The sequence below is a fragment of the Lissotriton vulgaris genome, chromosome 7, assembly GCF_964263255.1.
Source record: "Lissotriton vulgaris chromosome 7, aLisVul1.2, whole genome shotgun sequence".
NCBI lineage: Eukaryota > Metazoa > Chordata > Amphibia > Caudata > Salamandridae > Lissotriton > Lissotriton vulgaris.
Genome location: NC_141695.1, coordinates 603,300,717 through 603,324,534, shown reverse-complemented (window position 1 = coordinate 603,324,534; position 23,818 = coordinate 603,300,717). Strand labels below are relative to the sequence as shown.

At 43.0% G+C, this 23,818-nt stretch overlaps 1 protein-coding gene across 4 annotated transcripts in view; it reads right to left on the bottom strand.

Moving 5' to 3' along the window:
- The window catches only part of UNC13D (unc-13 homolog D), a 707,512-nt gene that overhangs the window by 318,370 nt on the left and 365,324 nt on the right, over window positions 1-23,818 (bottom strand). For all 4 annotated transcript variants that reach the window (XM_086930728.1, XM_086930726.1, XM_086930727.1 and 1 more), the window contains 2 exons: window positions 11,185-11,241; window positions 3,113-3,210 (listed from right to left, as the gene is read on the bottom strand). In XM_086930728.1, coding sequence (XP_086786854.1) covers window positions 3,113-3,210; window positions 11,185-11,241 — 155 coding nt within the window. The remainder of the gene's footprint in view (window positions 1-3,112; window positions 3,211-11,184; window positions 11,242-23,818) is intronic.

Below are 23,818 nucleotides of genomic sequence, written 5' to 3'. Positions count from 1 at the left end.
CATGGCAGCACTGCTATCCACGGCCAGGAAAAAACACTAGACACTAGGGATCTCGTGGGAATGGGCAACCCTCCCGCGCCCCCCGCATATTGAAAAAAAAAAGGTTTGTTTTTCTCTGGAGGGGTGCAATTTCCCCCCGAAAAAACAAATGGCAGCGAAATTGGCAGGGGGGTTGGTTCTCCTGCACAGGGGGTAATTTCTTTTCTAGTCATGTGCTTTCCGTGGGGGCCACAATCGGCCCCCAGGGAAGCGAATACTAAAAAAGAACTATAGTATGTGAGGTATTATTTTTATCGGGAGACCAAGGGGAAGGTAGGTGGTAGGACATTTGTGCCGGCACAGTGATCCCAAACAAAACTGTGTTGAAAAAGTTATTTTTTTCAGCTAAATTTGAGGTTTGAAGGGGATCCTGGGTACAGAAACATTAGGAAATCCACGCAAGCCATACCTCACTGGACTCCCCAGAGTGTCTAAGTTTTTAGAAATGTGTGGGTTTGGTAGGTTTCCCTAAATGGCAGTGAGCCTGGGGTAAAAAAACAGCCCCCCCTTCAAAACCAGGTAGTTTTATGATGGGTAATTTTGAAGTATCCACAGTACGATTTGGGCCATATCCGGTTCCAGCCACTATGCCTACAAACACAAGTGAAGTACCATTTTTATCTGGAGACCTGGGGGAACGCTGGGTGGTAGGAAATTTGTATCAGCGCAGTGATCCCACAACTTTCCCACACAGAAAATATTTTTTTTTGTTGCTAAATTTGAGGTTTGCAGGGGATTCTGGGTAGGAAAACTTTTGGGGGTCCACGCAAGCCATACCTACCCGGACTCCCCAGCTGTCTAGTTTTCAGAAATGTTGTGTGGGTTTGGTAGGTTTCCCTAGATGGCCGCCGAGCCTGGGGCCAAAAATCCAGTTGACCCCCCCCCCCCCCCCCCCCCCCTGCAAAACCAGGTCGTTTTGTGATAGGCAATTTTGATGTCAATTCAAATTTGTTGAACCACCCAAGTCACCCCATCCTGTATTCCCCTGGGTGTCTATTTTTGAAAAATGTACAGGTTTTTTGGATTCCCTAGGTACCAGCTGGGCTAGGGTCCAAAACCCACAGCTAGGAACACTACAAAAACGAGTGAGTTTTCACTGGAAAAAAATGAGGTGCCCACTTGCGTTTTGGGCTGTGTCTTGTCAGGCACTATGCCTACCCCCACAAGTGAGGTACCATTTTTATCGGGAGACTTAAAGAAAACACAGAATAGCAGAACAAGTGTCCAGGCCCAGCTGTTAAGAGGTTAACGTTCCAGGAGAGAACTTTAAAACCCTTCGTTGACACCATTTTTTAAATCCAAGTTACTGGCTGGTCCACATCTGTCCCCCCCGCCCGCGCCAATCAGGCCCAAGGGCGAGGGGAGAACGCCCACCCTCCAACCTCACAGCTAGCATTTCCCCTGACAAATCAGTCTTGCACAATGGCATGTAGACTTCAGAGAAATGCATTCTCTTGCAATGCACCTGTCCAGTTAAAATGGCAGTCACTTGTAGACTGGATACCTCATTGACTGTTGCGCCATCCATCTCTTTTGTGGTTGGAGTAACTAATGTCAAAGAGTAGAGCAAAGAAGTGTTGTATACTAAGATCAATAGAAAAAAACAGATCAGCACAGATGCTGTTTTGACAGTGAATGTACAACTGATGCCGGAAAGTAGTGAAGAGGTGAGTCATAAGACAAGGTGAAGGAGTGCAGCACATGCAATGGGCCACCAGGGCCCACTCTTCAGCAAAACAACTGGCTATCCCAGGTCAAAGGCAAGTGGACAGATGGCAGATGACAGTGCTTTGTGTTGGATAAGGTGGTGCAGATTATGTGGGAAATCCATAGGCAGCATTACACTGAAATTTGAGGACCTTTCAAGCAGCCCCCCCGAAACAATTTCAAATCCTACCAAAAGAAAATAAATAGGCTACAAAAAGGAGAGGTATGAGGTCTTCACCTCAAGTTAAGATTGACAATCCAAGTCTAACAATGCAATTCATAAAAGAGCCAATTCCATTCAGAGTGAGGCTCCATATAGGAACATGTTATTTATTTATTTTGAAAGTTTTATATAGGGCGAACATGACCACCGAAGGTATCAGAGCGCTTTACAGATTATGCATCACGATGGTTATATACAAAATCAGCAAGGCAACAAAATCAGAGTCTATAAAGAAATCAGATCATTAGAAAATCAGATGCTATAAAGAACTGAAATGGTTGTGAAACATTTAAATCAACAAGTTAATTGTGCTGGATTTACAATTTGCGATACGGGAACATGGGAATGACCATAACCATTTTGTGTACGGTAGGAAATATTTAGATTGTGTTTCAGTCAAAATATATACTTAGACTTTTGTGCATGGATCACTAATTTGACAGAGGAGCCAACGTCACTGCCACAACTTTGGTAGACCATCTGCCCATCCTTTGAGACTGCAGCTAGTGGGACTGGCAGGGGCCCATGAGGGAAAAAATCTCGGCTGAGGTAGGTGTACCATGCGAGAGTGGAATGGCGGAAATGCTGTCACAAATGTTTATAATGAAAATATCAGTATCCATATTAAAAATGAACCTGGCATGTTGAGGTTCCTTACAGCATATCATGTGGAATTTATCTACAAGATTAGCCTTGGCATATACAATAGCCTTACAAATATAGAAAGCTTCTAAAAATACTAAATTTGGCAGCTGGTTCAAACCCACATTTCGGCAACATCAATCTTCAAAACAGCACTGCCATTGAAACACAGACTTTTTACCCCACACTCAAACTGACCCAAGTAATCACAGAGAAGGGCAGACAGGATTGTTTTATTTTAGTCCCTTACCACTCTCTATTAGATGCAAGAATAAAAATAACAGTATCCCTAACTAACAGCAAAAGGTAACAGTATCATTGACAATCATTTAATGACAACCACTCTCCTGCCAAGGATGAACTTATAAGTCATACATCTCATGTTAATAACAAATTGTATTAGATTCATACCGCAGCCCAGTCGCTGAAGACACTTGAAAGACAATTACAGGAGCAATTGGGGGTTATCCACAATGTGCAGGCCCAAACCCAGCGACTTACTTCACAAAAAACTTGTTCCAGGTTTTAATGGATCCGTGCAGATCTGATGTCACCTCAGCGACCAAACGGTCCAAAGACTTCACATTCTCCTCAACACTCTGGACAAAGTTTTTTAAAAACACAGGTTAGCTTAGTTGTTTTCTGACACAGCCATGCCTACAAAGAAGGTAATTTCTTCTGATACAGAGACGCACTTTCCTGAGTATCTGGACTTTGGGAAATGGTGGAAAACATACTTTAACGAAGTTAATAAATGTCTTGATTTGTTATGTTACATTCTCCTATAAATGTAATTACTTTTTTGTGTGATTTGAAATGTTATATACAATGCACGCTAAAGAATAAAATATGCATTCAGTAAGAGCTAAGGACCATAGAAAGGGGTGTATGAAGGAGAGAGCTTGGTGGCAAAGGTGAGTAGCAGGGCCAATTTACTGAAAAAACTCGACACATCATGAAAGGCATTTGGGGAATGTTTTTCCAATAACAATGGAAAAAGTCCTAAGGAAGCAGCAAAGCTTGATAAATGTCAGTAGGTTTCCCAGATTTATTCTTGTAAAAAGCACTGAAATGGTGCAACACTTTTCTTTTAATTCTGCACATTCTCCCACCCTTGCCAGCAACTTGAGTACTTGTTCCATACATCAACACTCTGTGAACATGCACCCTATTGTCTATAAAACTTCTACCCATCCCAACTTATCCATGATGGCGGTTTCCCTCTATCCAGGGATTATCACCTCTTGACTGACTCTCCTTCCCATACAATTACTCCTATCATCTGCACAAGAGTCCACTTCGCTTCATGTAACATATATTCTATCACAGCCTGCTGACTTGTTGACTGCCTTGCCAATTAACTTTCTTGAGACATCATACTCTGTCACCTGTTTCACATTCCTACAGTAGGCATAACTACTTTGTTATTTCTCTTCAAGATCCTTATGGAGCTTGCAAAATCCCCTTTCCACATTATATCTAGCCTGTATTTTTAACTGTGGCCCCACATGACACGCACCATCTTTCATTTGTTGTATATCTAACTATCAGCTTTCTTCTGATTAAGAATGTCATGAAATACCAACTAGTATTTTGGTCCTCTAACACCCAATGTGTCATGTTGCTAAACTTGCAACCTGCTAAACATAAGGTTCATAGCGTTATCTTCGTGCATGATCTCAAATGGATCTCAAAACAGTTGGAGAATGTGGTGCTGTGCAATGTGACCACAGGGATAACTCTCTTCAGGATAACCCTGAGCGAACTGCTAATTGCATGCATGTCTTCATACTATGCTTCATCCTCTCAAAGCAACTAGATTGAGGTATGAAGTAGCACCACACATCTGTTTACTTTCACTCCTTTTCAGAAACTCTTTCATTAAAACAAGAACAAAAGATATTTGACAAATCCATTCTTGGTTTCATCGAAATGAACCTTTATCTTTAATTCCTAAGCAACTAGTGCATTGGCTCAAGATGAATTGCAAACGTTTGCACACATTTTGAATAATGCTTTATTCAGCCTAAAAAATAGACTGACTGTTTCTTATCCAATGTCGTTGTTTTTTCCTCAAGTACTTCTGTTAATGTCTTTTTGTTTTATATATTTTTATCTCGCTCCAGCACCAGTGAAATTGGGAAGCCAACAGCCCTAAAGTAGCCTAAACCTTGAAGACTATGCTTTCTTTATAACTGTATTATAGTAACTAGCTTTTTTGTGCAGGTGGAAAGAAGGAAAATATGTGTATGTTTCACATGTCATCCATAAAGGCAGGGACCAATTGCCATCTATTTAAATGTTTAAACCTCTTTCAGGTCATGCTAAACAAGGCACTGACCTTTGCTGTGCTTGTGAACAACTGACAGGACACCACTTAGTGAAAAGTCCTCACATTTTCTGTCTGATGTCTGTCAAGTAATCACTTTGTTCCCGAGTGAGCTGGTAACACCCTCCCTTGGCTCCTTCAGTGTTGCCTTAAATCCAGACACCCGGCAGTCAAGAAGCAACTTCAAATAAGGCCATCACTTCTTGTCATATTTTCTGCTATTTGAGACCCACCATAACTATCTTCAACAGGAGCTACTTCTGCTGTGAGTTTCAGATGTATGCACCAGACTTTAAAGAATTCTTCAAACTTGCAGACTTCGTTATTATGTTGCCTGTGGAGTTATCACGTATCCAACTTCAATAGGAAGGTTGTAAATAATTCATGTTTAGAGCTCTGTGCTCTTTAGTGGATGATGGGGAAATGTTGCTCATCTACTTACACCACACTGCCAGCTGTAAACTGACATGCAAAGTGCAGTTGTATGTCGCAGCTTCATAGTCTCCCTTAATGCAGCTGTTTGCTTCCCCAGCCTCTGTCTTCATTCATTTTCAAGTCATGGTAGTTGCTGGATGGTTCTTAGGTAATTCTCTATAGTTGTCACGAGTTGTTTCACTTCCTGTTGAACCCTATCATGATGAATTGCAGTCTAGGGGATCAGTAGGAATTACTCTCCATATTCCTTCTTAAGGTAGCTATTGGACCCCATAACACCCAGGGACATTTTTTGGGGTCCTTCATCAATAAGAAATTGCATAGCCCTTATGCTGCCTGGGGACTGCTAAAGGGCCAAAATAAACAGAGAGAGGAAAAAAGTAAATAGAAAAGAAGCTGAGATAGACCTAACTGGCTTCAAACCAACACACGTGTACATATGGCTACGGCCCCACAGTCCCATTTTGTTTACTCCTATACTTTTAATCTCACACAGTGTGTTCCACGTACTCCATTTCCCCTTCAGTACATTTGCCTTTCTTATTTTAAAATTTCAGCAAGCACTCTTCTGCCACTTGTAGGTAAACTGGCAGCTCAGCAAATTCTTTTGATTTAGAGATGCCATTCCTTGTAGGTATACACTATGAAATGTATGAGACACTGTCTAGGACAAACAGCATCCTCTTAAATCTGAGACCTCGGACAGGAGTTACCAATGACATGAATGGTTTTCACTGGTCATGAAAAACTACTTGAAGTTATCTGCTAGCTAGATCCAGAAAAGTAAAATCCTTGGTCTCACACATGTTGACACCAATCCAAGTAAAACTGATCCAAGAAGACGTGTCTGTTTCAATATGTTCTTTTAAGCTGCAAGCTAAAGAGAACAACACACAAACTCTACGACTCATTAGGCATTCTACTCAATGATTTCATTTTTGTCACTGCACCCGTCAAACCCTGTCTTCTTGGCACTGTGAAATCAATTTTGTGCGTGAATCCCACGAACCCAACAGGAACCTCCCTAAACACCCAGGGGAACCTGATCTAATCTCTACAAAATATGAATACTTTATGCGCAAGACCTTTTGAACAAGTTACTTACCTTTGGTGATGCCTTATCTGGTAGAAACTAGCTAGCCTCTGATTCCTTACCTTACAATATTCCCCAGGTGTTAGATTGGATCCAGAAACTTTGAAGCAATACTGCCCCTCTAGGTGGATTTGTTCAGCTCCGTGTTGTCTGTGTCAGAAGTGATGTACGCCATGCCTATATAGGCACCACCCTAGTTCACTGATGTCAGTTTCTTTCCGCAACTTTCCACGCCAGAATCGTGGAGCCACTTAGAATGCTGACATACTGGTGTGTATTACTAAGGCCCTCAGAAGGGTAACTATAATGGATTAATTCACACAGCGGTGAGGATCAGTAAAGGATCGTCGCAACAGCTTCTACCATATATGGAGTTACTGAAGATAAGTAATTTGCCTGTATGATAGAGACTTCTAGCCGCAGATTCTTTACCTCAGACAAGATACCCAAGCAATACCTCCTTGGAGGTGGGTATGCAAAATGGATAACATCAGAAAGCCCTGCAGGATCGCACAGGCAAAGTGCCTGTCACAAGGACCTGATAATACAGGCAGTAATGCTTTGAGGATGTGTGTAAGGATGCCCACGTTGCTGCCTGACATGTGCAGGCCAGGGACTCAGTGAGCCAATGCAGTGGTCGCAGCCTGGTCTCTGGTGGAACGAGCATGCAAACCCTCAGCGGTGTGCTTATTGGCCAATGCGTAGCAGATCTTAATGAAGAGCACTATCTATTGTGAGATGGTCCGTTTCTGCAGGGGCTTCCCTTTCTTGACCCCAACATACCCTATTAAGAGTTGATTGCCCACTCTGAACTCTTGTGCAAACAAGGTAGAACGACAATGCTCTTTTTGGGTCCAGGTGGTACAGTCTCTCTTTGTCTGAAGTGTAAAGCAGAGCGAAGAAGGTAGGCAAGGTGAGGTTTCAGCCTAAGTTTAAAGGTGTCACAACTTTTGGTAGGAAGGAGGCATGGGTCCTCAGAACCAACCTGTCTGGTTAAAAGGTGGTATTAGGAGGGTGCACAGACAATGCCTGCAGTTCGCTGACCCTTCCAGCCGATTTTATGGCACAAGAAATGCCATCTTTGTAACAAGCGAAGTGTGGAGATATGTAGCAGCTAAAGGGCGCACACATAAGAAAGGTGAAGACTAGGTTACAATCATAATGGAGCATGATGAATGGTCTGGAGGAAACATATGCTCTAGACCTTTCAGAAAGCTAGTCATGAGTGACTTGAACAAAGAAGGTTGGTTCGTCAACCACAAGAATGCTGAAATGGCAGACAGATAACCTTTAACTGTTCCAAGAACAGAGCCCTGCTAGGCCAGAGAAAGAACAGATAATAAAATGTGGGATAAGGATGCTGAAAAAGGGTCGAAGTTTCTGGTTGCACAGTATGCCACAAATTTGTGCAAACAGCAGGCGTATGCCATCTAGGTGGAGGGGTGCCTGGCTGCCAGAATAACATCACAGACTTCGGGGCAAGATCAAAAGCTGTCAACTGTCGCCGTCACTCTCAATGCATAAAGGCTGAGGATGCGCAGGGTCGATTTCAGAACCCTCCCCTGCTGCTGTGACAGCAGTTTCTCTGAAAGGGTCAGCCTGATCGGAGGACCAATGCTCATGCTCACACTCACAAGCTCAGGATAACATACTCTCTATGACCAAGCTGTAAACACTAGAATTACTTGAACCCCGTCATTCCGTATTATCGTGAGAAGTCTGGGCAGGAGTGGAATCTGTGGAAAGGTGTGCCGGAGGTGGGAGCGCCACTAGAGACGAAAAGAGCCTCCGAGTGAGAGCCATCTTGGACACTCCAGCACCCAGAACTACTGACATTGCGGTGGCAAACAGATCTAAACAAGCCTCTCGCACACTTGAAAGAAACCTTGCACCACTTCTGGGTGGAGATGTCATTCATGATCCAATGGACATCGATGGTTGAGTTTGTCCACCCTGGCATTAAGGTAGTCCGCCAGGTGCCCTGACGTTCCAGAGACGGAGGGCCTCTTGACGAAGGGTCCACAATCCCACCCTGCCCTGTTTGATGCCGTACCAGATGCAATGTGAACACCTGTACCAGCCTTCACCTGATTGAAGGAAAAGGCTTTCAATGCCAATCAGATCACCCGAAGCTCCACCAGTGCTCCATAATGTTCAGTGGAGCAGGTGATGGTGTATCCTGTCTCCCACTGGATGTCCATGCTGGTGTAAGAGCAACCTAAGGTGTTTTGAAGGCTAGGGGAGTGGTGGACTGGCCTGACCCCTGACTATTGGTCCTACATGGTCTGTGAAAAACACATTCAAGGTCACAAAAAGGTAGCCTGCTGGCTCTGTTGGCTGGGTAGGAAATGGACAGGAATGGTAGTCCGTACCTTAGCCACAGAGGGGGCGAAATGCAGGCTGGGGTTTGGCGAGTGGGCATGGATAGACCCATGGTCCTGGCCCTAGCTCTGCTGTCCCTAAAGCACTTCAGCGCTTAGTCTACTATCCCACCAAAAAGGCGAGAGCCATCATAGGGCTTGTCCATGAGGGAAACTTGGACATGCCCTGAAAAGCCACTGGTTCTCAGTCCGGCATGAAGTCTAAGTGCCACAGACGATGCAATCGCTCTGCCCAGCGAGTAAGTCATATACAGTCCACATTTGATGGTGAACTTTACTGCATCTCACCTGTCAGCAATAGCCTGGGGGGAGGGAGGTGCGGGGGAGGCGCCGGGGGTATGGCTGGGGCCTGGTCAATGACCACGAGCAGCACTTGTGAAACCGAATCCTACACTGTGTCGGTGTATTGGCCCAAAAGGCATGCGGTATTCACCGACTGCAGTGCTAGGCGGACGGAACAGAAGAAACACTTACCAAAGAAATCCAGGGTTTTGGATTCCCTCTACAGTGGGGTGGTAGGGAACGTGCCAAGGTTTATCCAGGAAGTAGAGGCTTGGACCACCAAGTTCTCCGGGGTAGGTGATGTGTGAACACGCTGGGGTTCCAGGAGCATGGCAATGGCAGTAGGCAATTGTCTTGTGCATAGGAACCCCTGTGAAGTACTAGGACCAGGCCCTAAGCAGAACATCTCTAAGGGATTTTCTGAATGGGAGCAACAGCTCAGAGGAGGCGCTCCCAGCTGAAGCGCCTCTGTCAAGACATTTGTCTTGACTGCCATCAAAAGCAGCTAAGGTCCAAGACCTCAACTACCCTCCGCACCACCATTGCTAAAGAGGCACCCTCCTCCATAGCCACAGTATTGGGAGAGACGAGTCCAATGTCTGGTGAGGTATCCGACCACTGGCATCTGACAGTCCCTCATTCAAGCTGTCCTCATATTCATCTAGGGGATGTCACCCTCTCCATGCCTGTCAAAAGAAAAAGGCAGTGGTTCTGATTCTTAGGGCATAGCACTAGCCAACGCCAGTGTTGGGTAAGCCCAGAGTCAGAGTCTGGTATGATGGGGCCTGCACCCCATGCTGCTTGGGCAGCACTGAGCGACAACACTGAAGTGGGTGCCAAGGAAAGCTGCTGCTTCATAGGCGGTGCTGCTCAGCATCCAGCACTGGATTCAAGGGCCCGACTGGTGCAGAGGGCAGACCCACTCGAGGTAATCTTGTTGGGCCCCTCTTGAACCCGTGGGACCCGAAGGTGCTCCAGAGGGGTCAGGCCAGCCAAATATGAGGTGCATGGCCTTATGAAATTCCTTGGGTGGGGGTCATCCAGTCTCCAAGAAACTATGGGAGTCACAAAGCGGACCCTGGCACAGGATCCAGGGTAGAGGGAAGCCTTTTGTGCCAAAGCTCCTGCGTCTCATCCAATTACTTGGACCCGCGCGGAGAAGCTGAAGACTGCTTCAACTTCTCAGATTTCTTCCTCTTGGGGGACTTACCCAACGACTTGGAGTGCAACAACGATTGTGGGGATTGCCTTTGTAAGCGGGCCCAGGAACTTCTGACCGAGCAGGAACATGACAGTTTGGGGGATATTTCCTCAGAGCCTTCAGGTTCATGGTACAGCAATCCTTGCAGGTCTTGGAGTTGTAGTCCCACTCCAAGCACCAACAACGGCAAACCAGATGAGGATCTGTCACAGACATCTGCCTGTGACAGGAACAATATTGTTTAAAGCCTATTGGCTTTTAGGGGACATCCCTAACATATCAGGAGAGAAAATCTCAAATTAGAGGGAAGTTTGACAATATGTAAAAAAAAAACAGTCTGTCAAAAAAAATACTGGGGGTAGCTCTTTCTGGCTCTGCACTGGCTGGCATGGAAAAGAAAACAGCTGACTTCAGCTCAATGGGATGGTGCCTACATAGGCACCACACGTCACTTCTGGTGTGGGTGCCGCCGAGCCAAAAGACACCACCTACCAGCACAGAGGGATATTGCAAAAAAAATTCCAGATCTAGTTAGACGCCTGTGTAATATTCTAAGGTAAGGAATCTGCAGATAGAAGTCTCTATCAGAAATACTGCACACATTCAGCTACCAATGAAGGGACTAACCTACCACTGGTAATCTTGGTCAGCCACATACAAATTTATTTTGATCATTATTCCCTGGTCGTCCACGCAGACCAAAAATAACCACCTAAATCATTCTTTTAATCCATAAGTACCCTGATTTTCAATTGCATTCACACTGGCTTTTATAATATATCTTCTGAAGCTAAGGTTGTTTGCAAGTCAAAGGTCACCATTACATCCAGCATCACATACACGGGGTCTCACCTGGATCATGGGCTGAAGATGCTGCTTTGTCAGCTGGTACCACTCCTCTGTTCCACTCTACTCTCGAGATGGGGAGCCGTCAACATTCCCAAGAGAGAAGGGGAAATCGGGATATATACACAAAGAAAAACAACAGGGTGCACAATGAATCACAAAGAACTCGCAATATGTTGTGATAATGTTGGTGTGTGTGTGTGTGTGTGTGTGTGTGTGTGTGTGTGTGTGTGTGTGTGTGTGTGTGTGTGTGTGTGTGTGTGTGTGTGTGTGTGTGTGTGTGTGTGTGTGTGTGTGTGTGTGTGTGTGTGTGTGTGTGTGTGTGTGTGTGTGTGTGTGTGTGTGTGTGTGTGTGTGTGTGTGTGTGTGTGTGTGTGTGTGTGTGTGTGTGTGTGTGTGTGTGTGTGTGTGTGTGTGTGTGTGTGTGTGTGTGTGTGTGTGTGTGTGTGTGTGTGTGTGTGTGTGTGTGTGTGTGTGTGTGTGTGTGTGTGTGTGTGTGTGTGTGTGTGTGTGTGTGTGTGTGTGTGTGTGTGTGTGTGTGTGTGTGTGTGTGTGTGTGTGTGTGTGTGTGTGTGTGTGTGTGTGTGTGTGTGTGTGTGTGTGTGTGTGTGTGTGTGTGTGTGTGTGTGTGTGTGTGTGTGTGTGTGTGTGTGTGTGTGTGTGTGTGTGTGTGTGTGTGTGTGTCATATTAATGTAGGAACGGTCATTTTATGTACCTTAACTCATCATCCTCCATTCTCTACACAACACAACTTTCTTTAAGCTCTCAGGCCAATTATGTAATTTACACTTTGATTACAAACAGCATTTGTTGGAGAAATACTATTGCTCTTCAATACATATATCTACAAATAAAAGGATAAGTATAGACACTACCAACGGCATGGAAAGTCCTCGCTGACATTATAGTACACTTGTGGGACTTGTACAGACCGCCTCACTGTCACCACGTGCATGCAAAGGCAGCTATAAGATCAGGGTATACTTACAGGGAACTCTGATGTTGCAGAGTAAGCATGCATAACATAACAGAGCATGTATCTGTTACGTGCACATTGACTGCTTGTGGCATGTTGGTGCTCAGCAGCAGATGTTTATTGTAACCCAAATCAAAGATACTCAGACTTTATTTACTGACTCACCTAAAAGTTGTGCAATAATCACGTTGTGCTCTGGTATAGTCATTAGTAAGTTCTCTTTGCGCCGTGAAAATTGCCATGCTGATTCAGTGTAAGCATTTGCACAGCGCAACTGTGTCATTGGTAGTGTTTGCTCCATAATGTTTGACCAGAGGGACATATATACACATTTGTAAGACTGTAGTTAATGCGCACAAAAGCAAGAATGGGAAGCTTGTCTTTATACCTCCCATTTTACAGGTACATAGCCAATAAAAGTGAGGTCGTTTGGCTGACCGCTCCAGTTGACAGAATTTCAAGTCTGAATTTTAGATACATAGATCGTTGAGTATCAGGCTTAATAATATGGAGATAGGATTCTATGCAGATATGTGATTTTATATATGTATATATGTGTATTTCGTAATGATGATCCTCTGCTGCTTAGTTTTTGTCTGTCAGTAGTTTGTCTTAATTATCAATGCGCGTGACACATTCAGTTCACTGAGATTCTTCTTCCGGGCACCAGATCAAATCTCTCTCAGGGCTTTTTCCACATGCCTACCCAAAGATAGTTTGCAAATACAGTTTTACTCCGAGCTTTGAGGGAGGATTTTAGATACAACTTTACATGCTGGCTTGAATATAGTGGACCACAGTGACACAGGGCACAGTTGGATCAGATCTTCTATGGGATTCAGCCTTAATTCCACTTCATCCAAACTCAAGGTTGCTTGATTACTATCCCATTGTTGTTCTGTACTTTGTATGCTAACCATGAGGGACCTTCATGCCCCTCTTCACTATCTCCCCAGTGCATGGGAAATTAACATCTCGTCCTCCTTCCGGGGTCACAAGGAAATCTCAATTGCCTGCACCAGCAATGCGGCCGCAGAAGACTGGTAAGTGATGCTGTCCACATCCAGTGCTGGATCTCGCCAATGGTGCCACTCCAAAAGAAATTCTTGCTCTGGGATCACAGTTGTGCCAAGATCTCAGAAGAGGAATCTATCACTATAAACCACAGATTATTGTTTTGAGGGGGTTGGCAACTCCCAGCCACAGGGGTAATCCCCCACTCTTTTGGGAAGGTGGAGGAGCAAAATGGGGGTTTGAGGGGAATACTTATGATCTAAGCATTTTCCCTTCCCTGAGGAGACTGATTGGGGTCCCGCCACCCAACTACCCCCCTTCTCCCCCAGGAAAGAGAAAATTATGTCTGCCATTTTAGATTAGGATTCTCTGCTCCTAAACTCCCTGCGCCACCATACCCAACATTCGAAAATAAATTTGGAATAATTCTGTCAAGTGAATTTTGCTTATTATTTGTAATACTGTTTTGCTCTGTTGCTTCTTTCAATGTTGCTTTCTGTACTGTGTGTTCAACAAGCACAGTTATGACAATTTAAATATTACAAATTATTCTTTTTTTATACGGCTAATGTCTTTGGTTCGACTGTTTTGTTTATTGTTGATAATTGACAGTAATCACTGTTAAGATATAATCAGTCATTGGATGAATAATTTCTTAAGACTACAGCAAAGAACCATTAATCTTTATTGTCTGTACTGAACAGAAGGTGCAGACTCATGCGCTAGGCCCCAACTTATACAGAGGTAGAAGTTGACAAATGCATGTCACATAAAGCAAACCAAATCATACTCGTCCACTCTTATTTAGGCCAGTCAGCTAGAAGGCTATCCTTCACTGATGATATGAATGGATTCCAACAAAAAGGATTTGTATAGATGGATATCTCTATATGCAAAGGGCAAAGGTGAATGTCACAGACAAATGTATTGGCAGAGGGCAAATAACTCACAGAAAATATGTTTGAAGGCTCAAAAGCTGTTGGAGTAAAGTATCCAAAGCATGGCCCATAGAATATATGCCAAGGAAAAAGTAATTTTAAGTTTTGGGTTTGCCAATTTGGATGATGAGGATTATCTTAGACACAGCAGAGCCTCCTCCTCTCTTTTTGAACTCTGCAAGAAGCTGAAGACCTGGCTATTCAATTAACCAACCTTCCATAGGCAGGGCTAGACACACACATCTGCTCAGCACCAGGATAAACTTGAGGGCGATAGTACACTTTACAAATACACATAACATAACAAGATTTTGGAGTTTTGTAGGAGGCAGCAATGGCTCATCTAAAATATAATTACTTCATTAGACCTTCTCATCCTGGTGTTGGCCATTCGGATTTTTAGTTCCCTTTCAAATGATTCATTACAGGCATGTTGTGCAAAAACTGGAAGCCTATCAGGTCAACAATGGAATCAAGAGAGGTTGACTGAAACTAAAAAAAAATCATAAATTAATCTAATTACCTGTAAACTGAAAATAAACCTGGAGATTCGGCCAGTATACAAAAGCTATCCAGGGAAACATTTGTACTTAAAAGTACCATCTTATTTTTCTTTTGGCTACATAAAAATTTAATGTTTGCCTATCTTTGAACTCCAATAAAAAATTATGACACAAACAAAATGTAATGTTTGGTGAGTAAGGGAGCCAAAAAATGCTTGCCGCCTGTTTTACCCCAATAAATGATAACCAAAGAGAAAACTGATTATCAGGATTAACCTTGTGCTGTTGGGCCCATGCTTTGTGTTGGGCTTGGCCCTCTTTGCAGGGTCACCCCGAAACATTTTGCATTCACCTCTCCTGTTTTCCTGAATTTGTTTTTTTTTGGCATTAAGACTTTGTGCGCTTTATGCTGCTAACCTGTGCTTAAGTGCTTTGTACTCTTTACTTAAAACATGGTAAAATAGGCTTACAACCGATTGGCACATTTAATATACTTGTAAGATCACAGTAAAGAGGTACTACATGTAGCCAGGGTAAGCAAATTAAATGCTACCAGTGGGGCTGCTTCACTTATTGTTCCACTGGCAAAAGTAGTAATGAACTCCTCCGCTACCAGAGTTTGCAGAGAATTGTAAACTATGCATTCCATAAAAAACACAGAATTCAGGCAAAAACTCAGTTCCTAAACGTAGCGGAGTCAGCTATAAAACTGCACACACAAATGCTTTGATAAAGCAATTTTACATGCTAGAAATCATATAACCAATTCACAAAAGTGAACTTTGAAAATGAAAAATATCAGGCAATGAGAGAGGCAATGATTTTGGAGTCCCCCCTAACATAGGGGCAGGACCAAGCAGATGCCTTTAACACAAAGAGCATATCATGCTGGAAAATTCAGTCGTAGTTCCATCCTCTTAGGGCCACCCCAAGCACAGTTATGGGCAAAAATACAATCCCAACCAAAGGCCCTGCAAAGCATTATGGGACAAGATTAGCAGTGGGCAGTGAATATTATAGTATCCAATATCAAAATAATTCTACAAAGAGCTGCAGTTCAACTAGTCGTTACTAGGTGTCCCTCACGAGTCAAATGCAAAAGCATTGAAATTATTACATCAAGCTGCAGCTTCATGAAAGGGTTTCAATGCTTTTGCCTTTGACTCGTGAGGGACACCTAGTAACGACTAGTGGAACTGCAGCTTGATGTAATGATGGGACCACCACCGAATCGCTCAGCAAGATGTGCTCTTGTTTTCAAGCCATCTGCTCGGTTCTCTCCCTAGGTTAGGGAGGATCCCAAAATCATCACCTCTATCACTGCTCGCAAAATTTTCATTTTCACTTTTGTGAAATGACTATATGCATTTTAGCATGTAAGGACAGAGATACTTGTTATTTTACCGAAAGTATATAAGGTGTCTGTTTTATTAATTGGGAGTCCAACGGAGCGAAGTTACGGAATCGGAATTCACTGAGTTTTTGTTGAACTACGTGGAATTCCGCGCAGTAGTACTCCGCCAACTACGCCCACTCCTACTTTAAACATGTCTCAGGTCTGTTATTGCAGCCTGTGGTGCAATTTTAAACTGCCATTTCAATATATGCAAAGTATACCTTTTACGAGGCCTAAAATTTGCTTTTTAATACAAACGTCACTCCTAATGTAGGCCCTAAACAGCTCACAGGGCAGGATGAACTGCATTTAAAAAGTAGGACATGTGGTTTTAACTTTTACTTGTCCTGGTAGTGAAAAAACTCCTAAAGTCATTATCACTACTGTAAGGCCTACCACTTCCATAGGATAACACTGGGTTGCATTTATCATGTTTAGCAAGTGCTGACTTTTGCTTGGGAACAGGTTAATGGTAAAGTCACAATTCTGAAAATGCAATTTTTAGAAAGTTGGCATTTTCTTGTCCTAACCATTTAGTGCCTGAAGCCGGTGTCAGATGACTGAATAGTTAGCCTTTGTGTATTTCTCCAAGACAGTGAGACAAAACGCAGGACTAGAAGTTGGCAGGATGGGCTATACTGCCAGGATGGGTAGGGTGGAGTGGGTCCCTGCTCCTCTGTAATTCGCCTCTGTTGGTTGCTGTCACTTACACTTAAAGGACTACCTCCAGCACACTTCCAAAGGAACTTAACACCAGCCTTTGGTCATACTAGACCACTTGAAGCCTGGGCAGGGAAGGAAGGAAACTTCCAGAACCAGATGTGGGGGTAGTCTAGAAGTTTCCCCCACTTCAAAGGATGCCACCAATTTTAAATATTTGACCCTCACACTAACTCTTCAGTTCACTCCTGGACCTACAGAGGAATTCCAGAAGGTCTTACTTGTCCTTCAGAGTACTGTCCTACTGCTTGAGGCCTGCTTTGTACTTCAGAGGACTGCCCTGCCTGCTACCAGAGGACTGCCCTGCTGCTTGAAGCTTGTCTTGTACCCTCAGAGGACGGTCCTGTTGCTTAAGACCTGCGTTGCTGCTTGACATCAGCACTGCCAGAGTTACTCCAAGGGCTAATTGGCTGGCCTCCTATGTGAAAGACAGGGAAACAGCAAGCTCCAGAGACCTTGAGCTCTACACTGCTGGCTGCCTTGCCCTGATGTATTTTACCTTCTCAGAAACATTTCTTCAAATCTTTTTTAAGTCCAAGGTAAGTCAAGATTGGGCCCAACCCACAGTGTGTGTCTGAACCACACTCCATCGCAGTCGCACATATCTTTTGACTACAGCCTAGTCTCGCACAGCTAGGTGCTCGCAGTTGCAGACTTGATCTTTTAGGAGCTATTTTTCACTTAAAACTATAATAATTCATAACTCCAGTTCTACTGCTTGGATTTCATTTGTTTTGGTTTAATTTTATTTATAAACATTTACTCTATGGTTCTAAATTGAATTGGGTTGGGATTTTTCTTGTGTTATGTTTTCACTTTATTACGGTTTATGAACTGCATAAATACTTAACACAGTGCCTCTAAGTTAAGCCTGACTACTTTTGTGCCAAGCTACCAGAGGTTAAGCAAAAATGTATTTAGTCTCTTTTGCCATTAATCCTGCTTGTGGTTGTTTTTTGTTGTTGTTTTTTTTTTATGTATTGAGCAGAACAGATGGTATTTAAAACATTTATACAATGATCAATGATCAGGAAATAACTGTAAAACATCAAGCAAAATCTAGAAAACTGTATAATTCATAACATTTAGCAATAATCATTAATCTAAGTTTTAATACACAGCAGGAAATAAATAACAAGAAAGTGCCGAGCGCGATCATTTCACAGTCATAGTTTCAATAAAGTGCAGGTAGTGCAAAGTGCTTTAATCTGGCCAAAACAGACACCCTTATGTTACAATTATAACATTTACCTTTTCCCACCCGACAAAGATGTATTTTCTTAGTTTATAAACCTTCTACTTGCGCAAGGACCCTGCCCCAGGGAAGAGCTAGCGTGTCTATCCTACACTACTTATATTAATAAAGTGTCAAGTGCTAAAGTGCTAAATGGCAAAGATGTATTTTCTTAATTTGTAAACATTCTACTTGGGCAAGGACCCTGCAGCAGAGTAGTGCTGGCCTGCCTGTCCTGCACTTCTTATATTAATAAAGTGTCAAGTGCTAAAGTGCTAAGTGGCAGTCGTGGATTGATTGCTATCAAAGAATTTCCAATTTTTGGTGAACTTTTTCATTGCCTCAACTCTTTTGGCGTAAGCCTCTTCAAACTTTTTTGTCCGTCTCATTTTATTCACCCTTTTTAAGTAAGAAGGTATCTCCTCTGATTTCCAATTTTGAAGGATTAGGGAATGGGCAACTAAAGAGCAGATCGCCATATAGGTTTCTTCAGCATTAGAAAATCAGTTATTTTTATAGAAATGCCAAAAAGAGCGACCTCGGCTTTGGGATCAAGTACCTTGTTGATGGCCTGACTTATTGAAGAGAAAATCTTACGCCAAAATATTTCGAGTTTCGGGCATGTATAAAAAATATGAAGCCAGTCGCCTCCCTCCTGAAGCCAACATCTAAAGCATTTGTTTTCTACTCCCGGGAAGCGTTTATTTAGAGCTTTAGGAGTAAAGTAGGCCAGCCAACAGGATAAAAAAGACATCCTTTTAAAATCGGCTGCTCTAAGAACCTTGCCTCCTAGCTGGGCAATCCGCTCCCATTCCTGCCTCGAGAAGGAGCAATTGGTTTTATGAGATATTTTAGCCAGAATTTTATTGACCAAAGAAGATTCTTCACCCTTTCTCAGTAAGGTGTACCAATTCCCCACTCCTTTTAATTTCGCTTTATACAGGGCAGTAGCCAAAGGAATTGATATTACACATGCCCAAAGATATTTATTTATAAAGTTTATAATCTGCAGAAATTCCAAAAATCCAGTTTTTAATTTATTATCAGATCTAGCTAGAACCTCTTGCCAGGTGATGAGTTTCTGAGATGTAAAAAATATAACGCAGATCACCAAAACCAGAATCTCTCCACTTTTTGAGCTTACTCGAATGGATTTGAAGCCCAAAGATCTTACAGTCCTCTAATTTTAAATGATAAAACCCACCAAACACTACCTGTTTAAACAAGCATTTGCAATGCAATAGGTCTCGCATTAGGAAAGTTTGAGCTATTGGCATTGTAAATGACACATTTTTTATGTATGTGTTGGTTTTGAAAATAGATACATTAATAGCATTGTCATTTACAATGCCAATAGCTTAAACTTTCGCAAATGTGACACCTATTGCATTTTTAATGCAATATGTGTTGAGAGTGAGTGAGTGTGTTTTTTGTGTTTTGTTATGCTATGCTATGTTTTGTTGTGTTTTGTTATGCTATGCTATGTTTTGTTATGCTGTGTTTTGTTATGCTATGCTATGTTTTGTTGTGTTTTACTATGCTATGTATTATGTTATGCTATGTTTTGTTTTGCTGTACTTAGTTATGCTATGCTATGCTATGTTTTGCTATGCTGTGCGAGACTAGACTATTGTCAAAAGATATGTGCGACAGCGATGGAGTGCGGTTCAGACACACACTGTGGGTTGGGCCCAATCTTGACTTACCTTGGACTTAAAATAGATTTGAACGAAAGTTTCTGAGAAGGTAAAATTCATCAGGGCAAGGCAGCCAGCAGTGCAGAGATATGTTTCGTTGTGTTTTGTTATGCTATGCTATGTTTTGTTATGCTAGGTTTTGTTGTGTTATGCTATGCTTTGCTTTATTTTGTTATGCTATGCTATGTTTTGTTACGCTATGCTATGTTTTGTTGTGTTTTGTTATATGCCATGCCATGCTTTGTTTTGTTATGCTAGGTTTTGTTTTGTTATGCTATGCTATGTTTTGTTATGCTATGCTTTGTTTTGCTATGCTATGTTATGTTTTGTTATGCTATGTTTTGTTATGCTGTGTTTTGTTATGCTATGTTTTGTTTTGCTGTGCTTTGTTATGCTATGCTATGTTTTGGTTTGTTATTCCCTGTTTTGTTATGCTATGTTTCGTTGTGTTTTGTTATGCTATGCTATGTTTTGCTATGCTATGTTGTGTTTTGTAATGTTATGCTATGTTTTATGTTATGCTATGTTTTGTTTTGTTATGCTGTGCTTTGTTATGCTATGCTATGTTTTGTTTTGCTATGCTATGTTTTGTTATGCTATGCTACGCTCTGTTTTGTTGCGATATGCTATACTATGTTATGCTATGCTATGTTTTGTTATGCTATGTTTTGTTATGATATGCCATGCTGTGCTTTGTTTTGTTATGCTATGCTATGTTTTGTTATGCTTTGTTTTGCTATGCTATGCTTTGTTTTGCTAGGCTATGTTATGCTATGCTATGTTTTGTTGTGCTATGTTTTGTTGTGTTTTTTATGCTATGTTCTGTTGTGTTTTGCTTTGCTATGCTATGTTTTGATGTGTTTTGTTAAGCTTTGCTTTGTTATGCTAGGTTCTGTTTTGTTATACTATGTTTTGTTATGCTATGCTTTGTTTTGTTATGCTGTGCTATGCTATGTTTTGTAATGCTATGCTATGTTTAGTAGTGTTTTGTTATGCTATGCTATGTTTTGTTATGCTATGCTATGTTTGTTATGCTATGCTTTGTTTTGCTATGCTATGTTATGCTATGCTGTGTTTTGTTGTTCTATGTTATGCTATACTATGCTCTGTTTTGTTGCGATATGCTATGCTATGTTTTGTTATTCTATGTTGTGTTTTGTTAAGCTATGCTTTGTTATGCTAGGTTTTGTTTTGTTATGCTATGTTATCCTATGTTTTGTTATGCTATGCTTTGTTTTGTTATGCTATGCTATGTTATGCCATGTTTTGTTATGCCATGTTTTGTTATGCCATGTTTTGTTATGCCATGTTTTGTTATGCTATGTTTTGTTATGCTATGTTTTGTTATGCTATGCTAGGTTATGCTATGCTATGTTTTGTTGTGTTTTGTTATGCTATGCTTTGTTTTGCTATGCTATGTTATGCTATGTTTTGATATGCTATGTTTTGTTGTGATTTGTTATGCTATGCTACGCTCTGTTTTGTTGCGATATGCTATGCTATGCTTTGTTATGCTATGCTATGTTTTGGTATGCTATGTTTTGTTGTGTTTTGTTATGATATGCCATGCTGTGCTTTGTTTTGTTATGCTATGCTATGTTTTCTTTTGTTATGCTATGTTTTATTGTGTTTTGTTATGCTATGCTTTGTTTTGCTATGCTTTGTTTTGCTAGGCTACGTTATGCTATGCTATGCTATGCTGTTTTGTATTGAAACCACGTGCTGGTTAGATTCACCAATGCAAAAAAAAATCTTAAAATTTCTTGTAGGTTGTCCTGCCTGGCCACGTTTAGAAATATTTGGTTTGAAATCCTTTACGCCTTAATGCCCTGCTCTACTTACAACCAAGTTTGGTATGTAGCAATTTTCTTTCTCAGCCCATTGCCTTAAAAGAAGTTCGGTTTTGAGAGTGATGAGTAAAATATTTTCTTTGCATCTTACAGATACAAAGAATAAAACAGCCCTGATGAGAGATCAGAGACACTGTGCCTGATCTCGAAACGCGTCGGCACTTTCATAGGGTGGAATAAAATGTCATCTCTACGATACTAGGACCGGCTGGTCCAGTATTGATTTGTTTAAGAGCCATTCATTTCCTTATAATTCCCCCTTGTTTGGTTTTTCCTATTTTTCTCATTTTTTGATTGTAATGTTTGTTCTAATGTGGTTTGTGATGTATTCTTAGTTTTTTGTAATGTTTGATGCAAGAAATTTTCTTTTTGTACTGTGTAAAGAATCTGTTTTTCATGTATGTACAAAGTATATATAGGTGTGTAAATATTTAATGTATTGTTGTTTTCTGTCATAGAGCTCGTCATAACTTGAAAAAGATAATAATCATTGACACTAAGTAGGATGTCGAGGGGGATCACAATAAATTGATCTTTTTCCTCCTAATAAGCTTGTAGAGATTTTGTGGTTCGGGCAATTTGTGTTATATATCCAATAAAGTTATTAAGCATGTATGTACATCAAAGAAAGGTGACGTGTAAGCAATCAGGTACCTTGACGACTTTTTCTTTAGTATGAAGTATGTTGAGCCAGCAAACAAGATCCTTCTATCTCCCACAGGTACCTGCGATTTTTAAGACTCTGGTAAAAAATAGCACAGAGTGATATACATGAAAAAGCGTCCTTCCTACTTCTAAAAACCTTTACTGGTAGCGTCTACCTAAGCCTCAAAAGGTGCACTGTTAGGGGAACTGCCGAGCTGGTGGAGCAAAGAGTGGTCTGCGGTCTTACTCTCTTTAAACTTTTTAAAGGGAAAGTTCGCCTTCGCTCCGAACAGCCTAGAGACGTCAAAAGGCAAGTCCATAAGAGATTGTTGGATGTCAGCTGAAAGCCATTTCCTTCCCGTTTTTGCCTCGTTTTTTTCCTTCCTTTTGTGCCTAGATTGCTTCTGTTTTGCCTCGGTTGTGCCCTTAACTCCTTTTTGCCTCCACCAGTTCCTTTTCCCCGCTGTGCCCCTCTTTTCTTTCTGTTATCCCCCTCCCTCCGTACCCTCGCCGTTCCCGCCGCTGTGCCCAGCGGCACCGCCCCCTTCACTCCCATTGGCCGCCCCGTTCCCACCTCCCAGCTGCTCCGCCCTCCCTCTACCCTCATATGGAGGCCGCGAAGCGGTAGAGAGAGCGACCTCTGACCTTGTCACCAGGCAGGTCGCTCCCCTCACCGCCACGCAGCCCCCTGTGTGACCGGATCCGCTGTCTTTGCCTACATCCCGGCTGTTGTTGTGTTGCCTAGGTTCTGGGCTGACTGCCCCTGCTCGATTTCCTTCCCGTTTTTGCCTCGTTTTTTTCTTTCCTTTTGTGCCTAGATTGCTTCTGTTTTGCCTCGGTTGTGCCCTTAACCCCTTTTTGCCTCCACCAGTTTCTTTTCCCCGCTGTGCCCCTCTTTTCTTTGTTATCCCCCTCCCTCCGTACCCTCGCCGTTCCCGCCGCTGTGCCTCGCGGCACCGCCCCCTTCACTCCCATTGGCCGCCCCGCTCCCACCTCCCAGCTGCTCCGGCCTCCCTATACCCTCATATGGAGGCCGCAAAGCGGGCGAGCAGCGAATGCGCGCAGCGGGGCCGCCGCTGGCGCGCCAGGTAAGCCCGTCTGCGCCTGGACCGCGCCCAGCGCAAGGACCCCTGGCCTTTGACGATGCCAGCTCACCCGACGGACATACGCCGCCGCCACCCTCCACGCACTCAACGCCGGCCGGAACCCCGCCTGCTACCGAGCCACCCCGAAACGCACCCATGGACCCTTCACCTGCCAAACCTGTAAATTCACCTGCCTCCGACCCTGCCCTGCACCCACCAAGCCTAGCACCAGCAACAATCACCTCAAATGCAACCTGCTCAACACCCGCTCCGTCCACAGACACGCCATCGAACTCTGGAACCTCCTCGACACAACATCATCTGACGTAGCCTTCCTCACAGAAACCTGGATGAACGCCTGCTCAGCCCCTGACATCGCCATAGCCATCCCGGATGGCTACAAGATCTCCCGTTGGGAACGGGTCAACCAAACCGGAGGAGGCGCGCCATCGTCCACAGAAACACCATCCGAATCACGACCAACTCCGACGACACCCTCACCGCCGCCGAGCACCTTCACTTCCAGATACACACCGACCTCAAGCCCACCCTCAGAGGCACTCTCATCTACAGACCCCGGG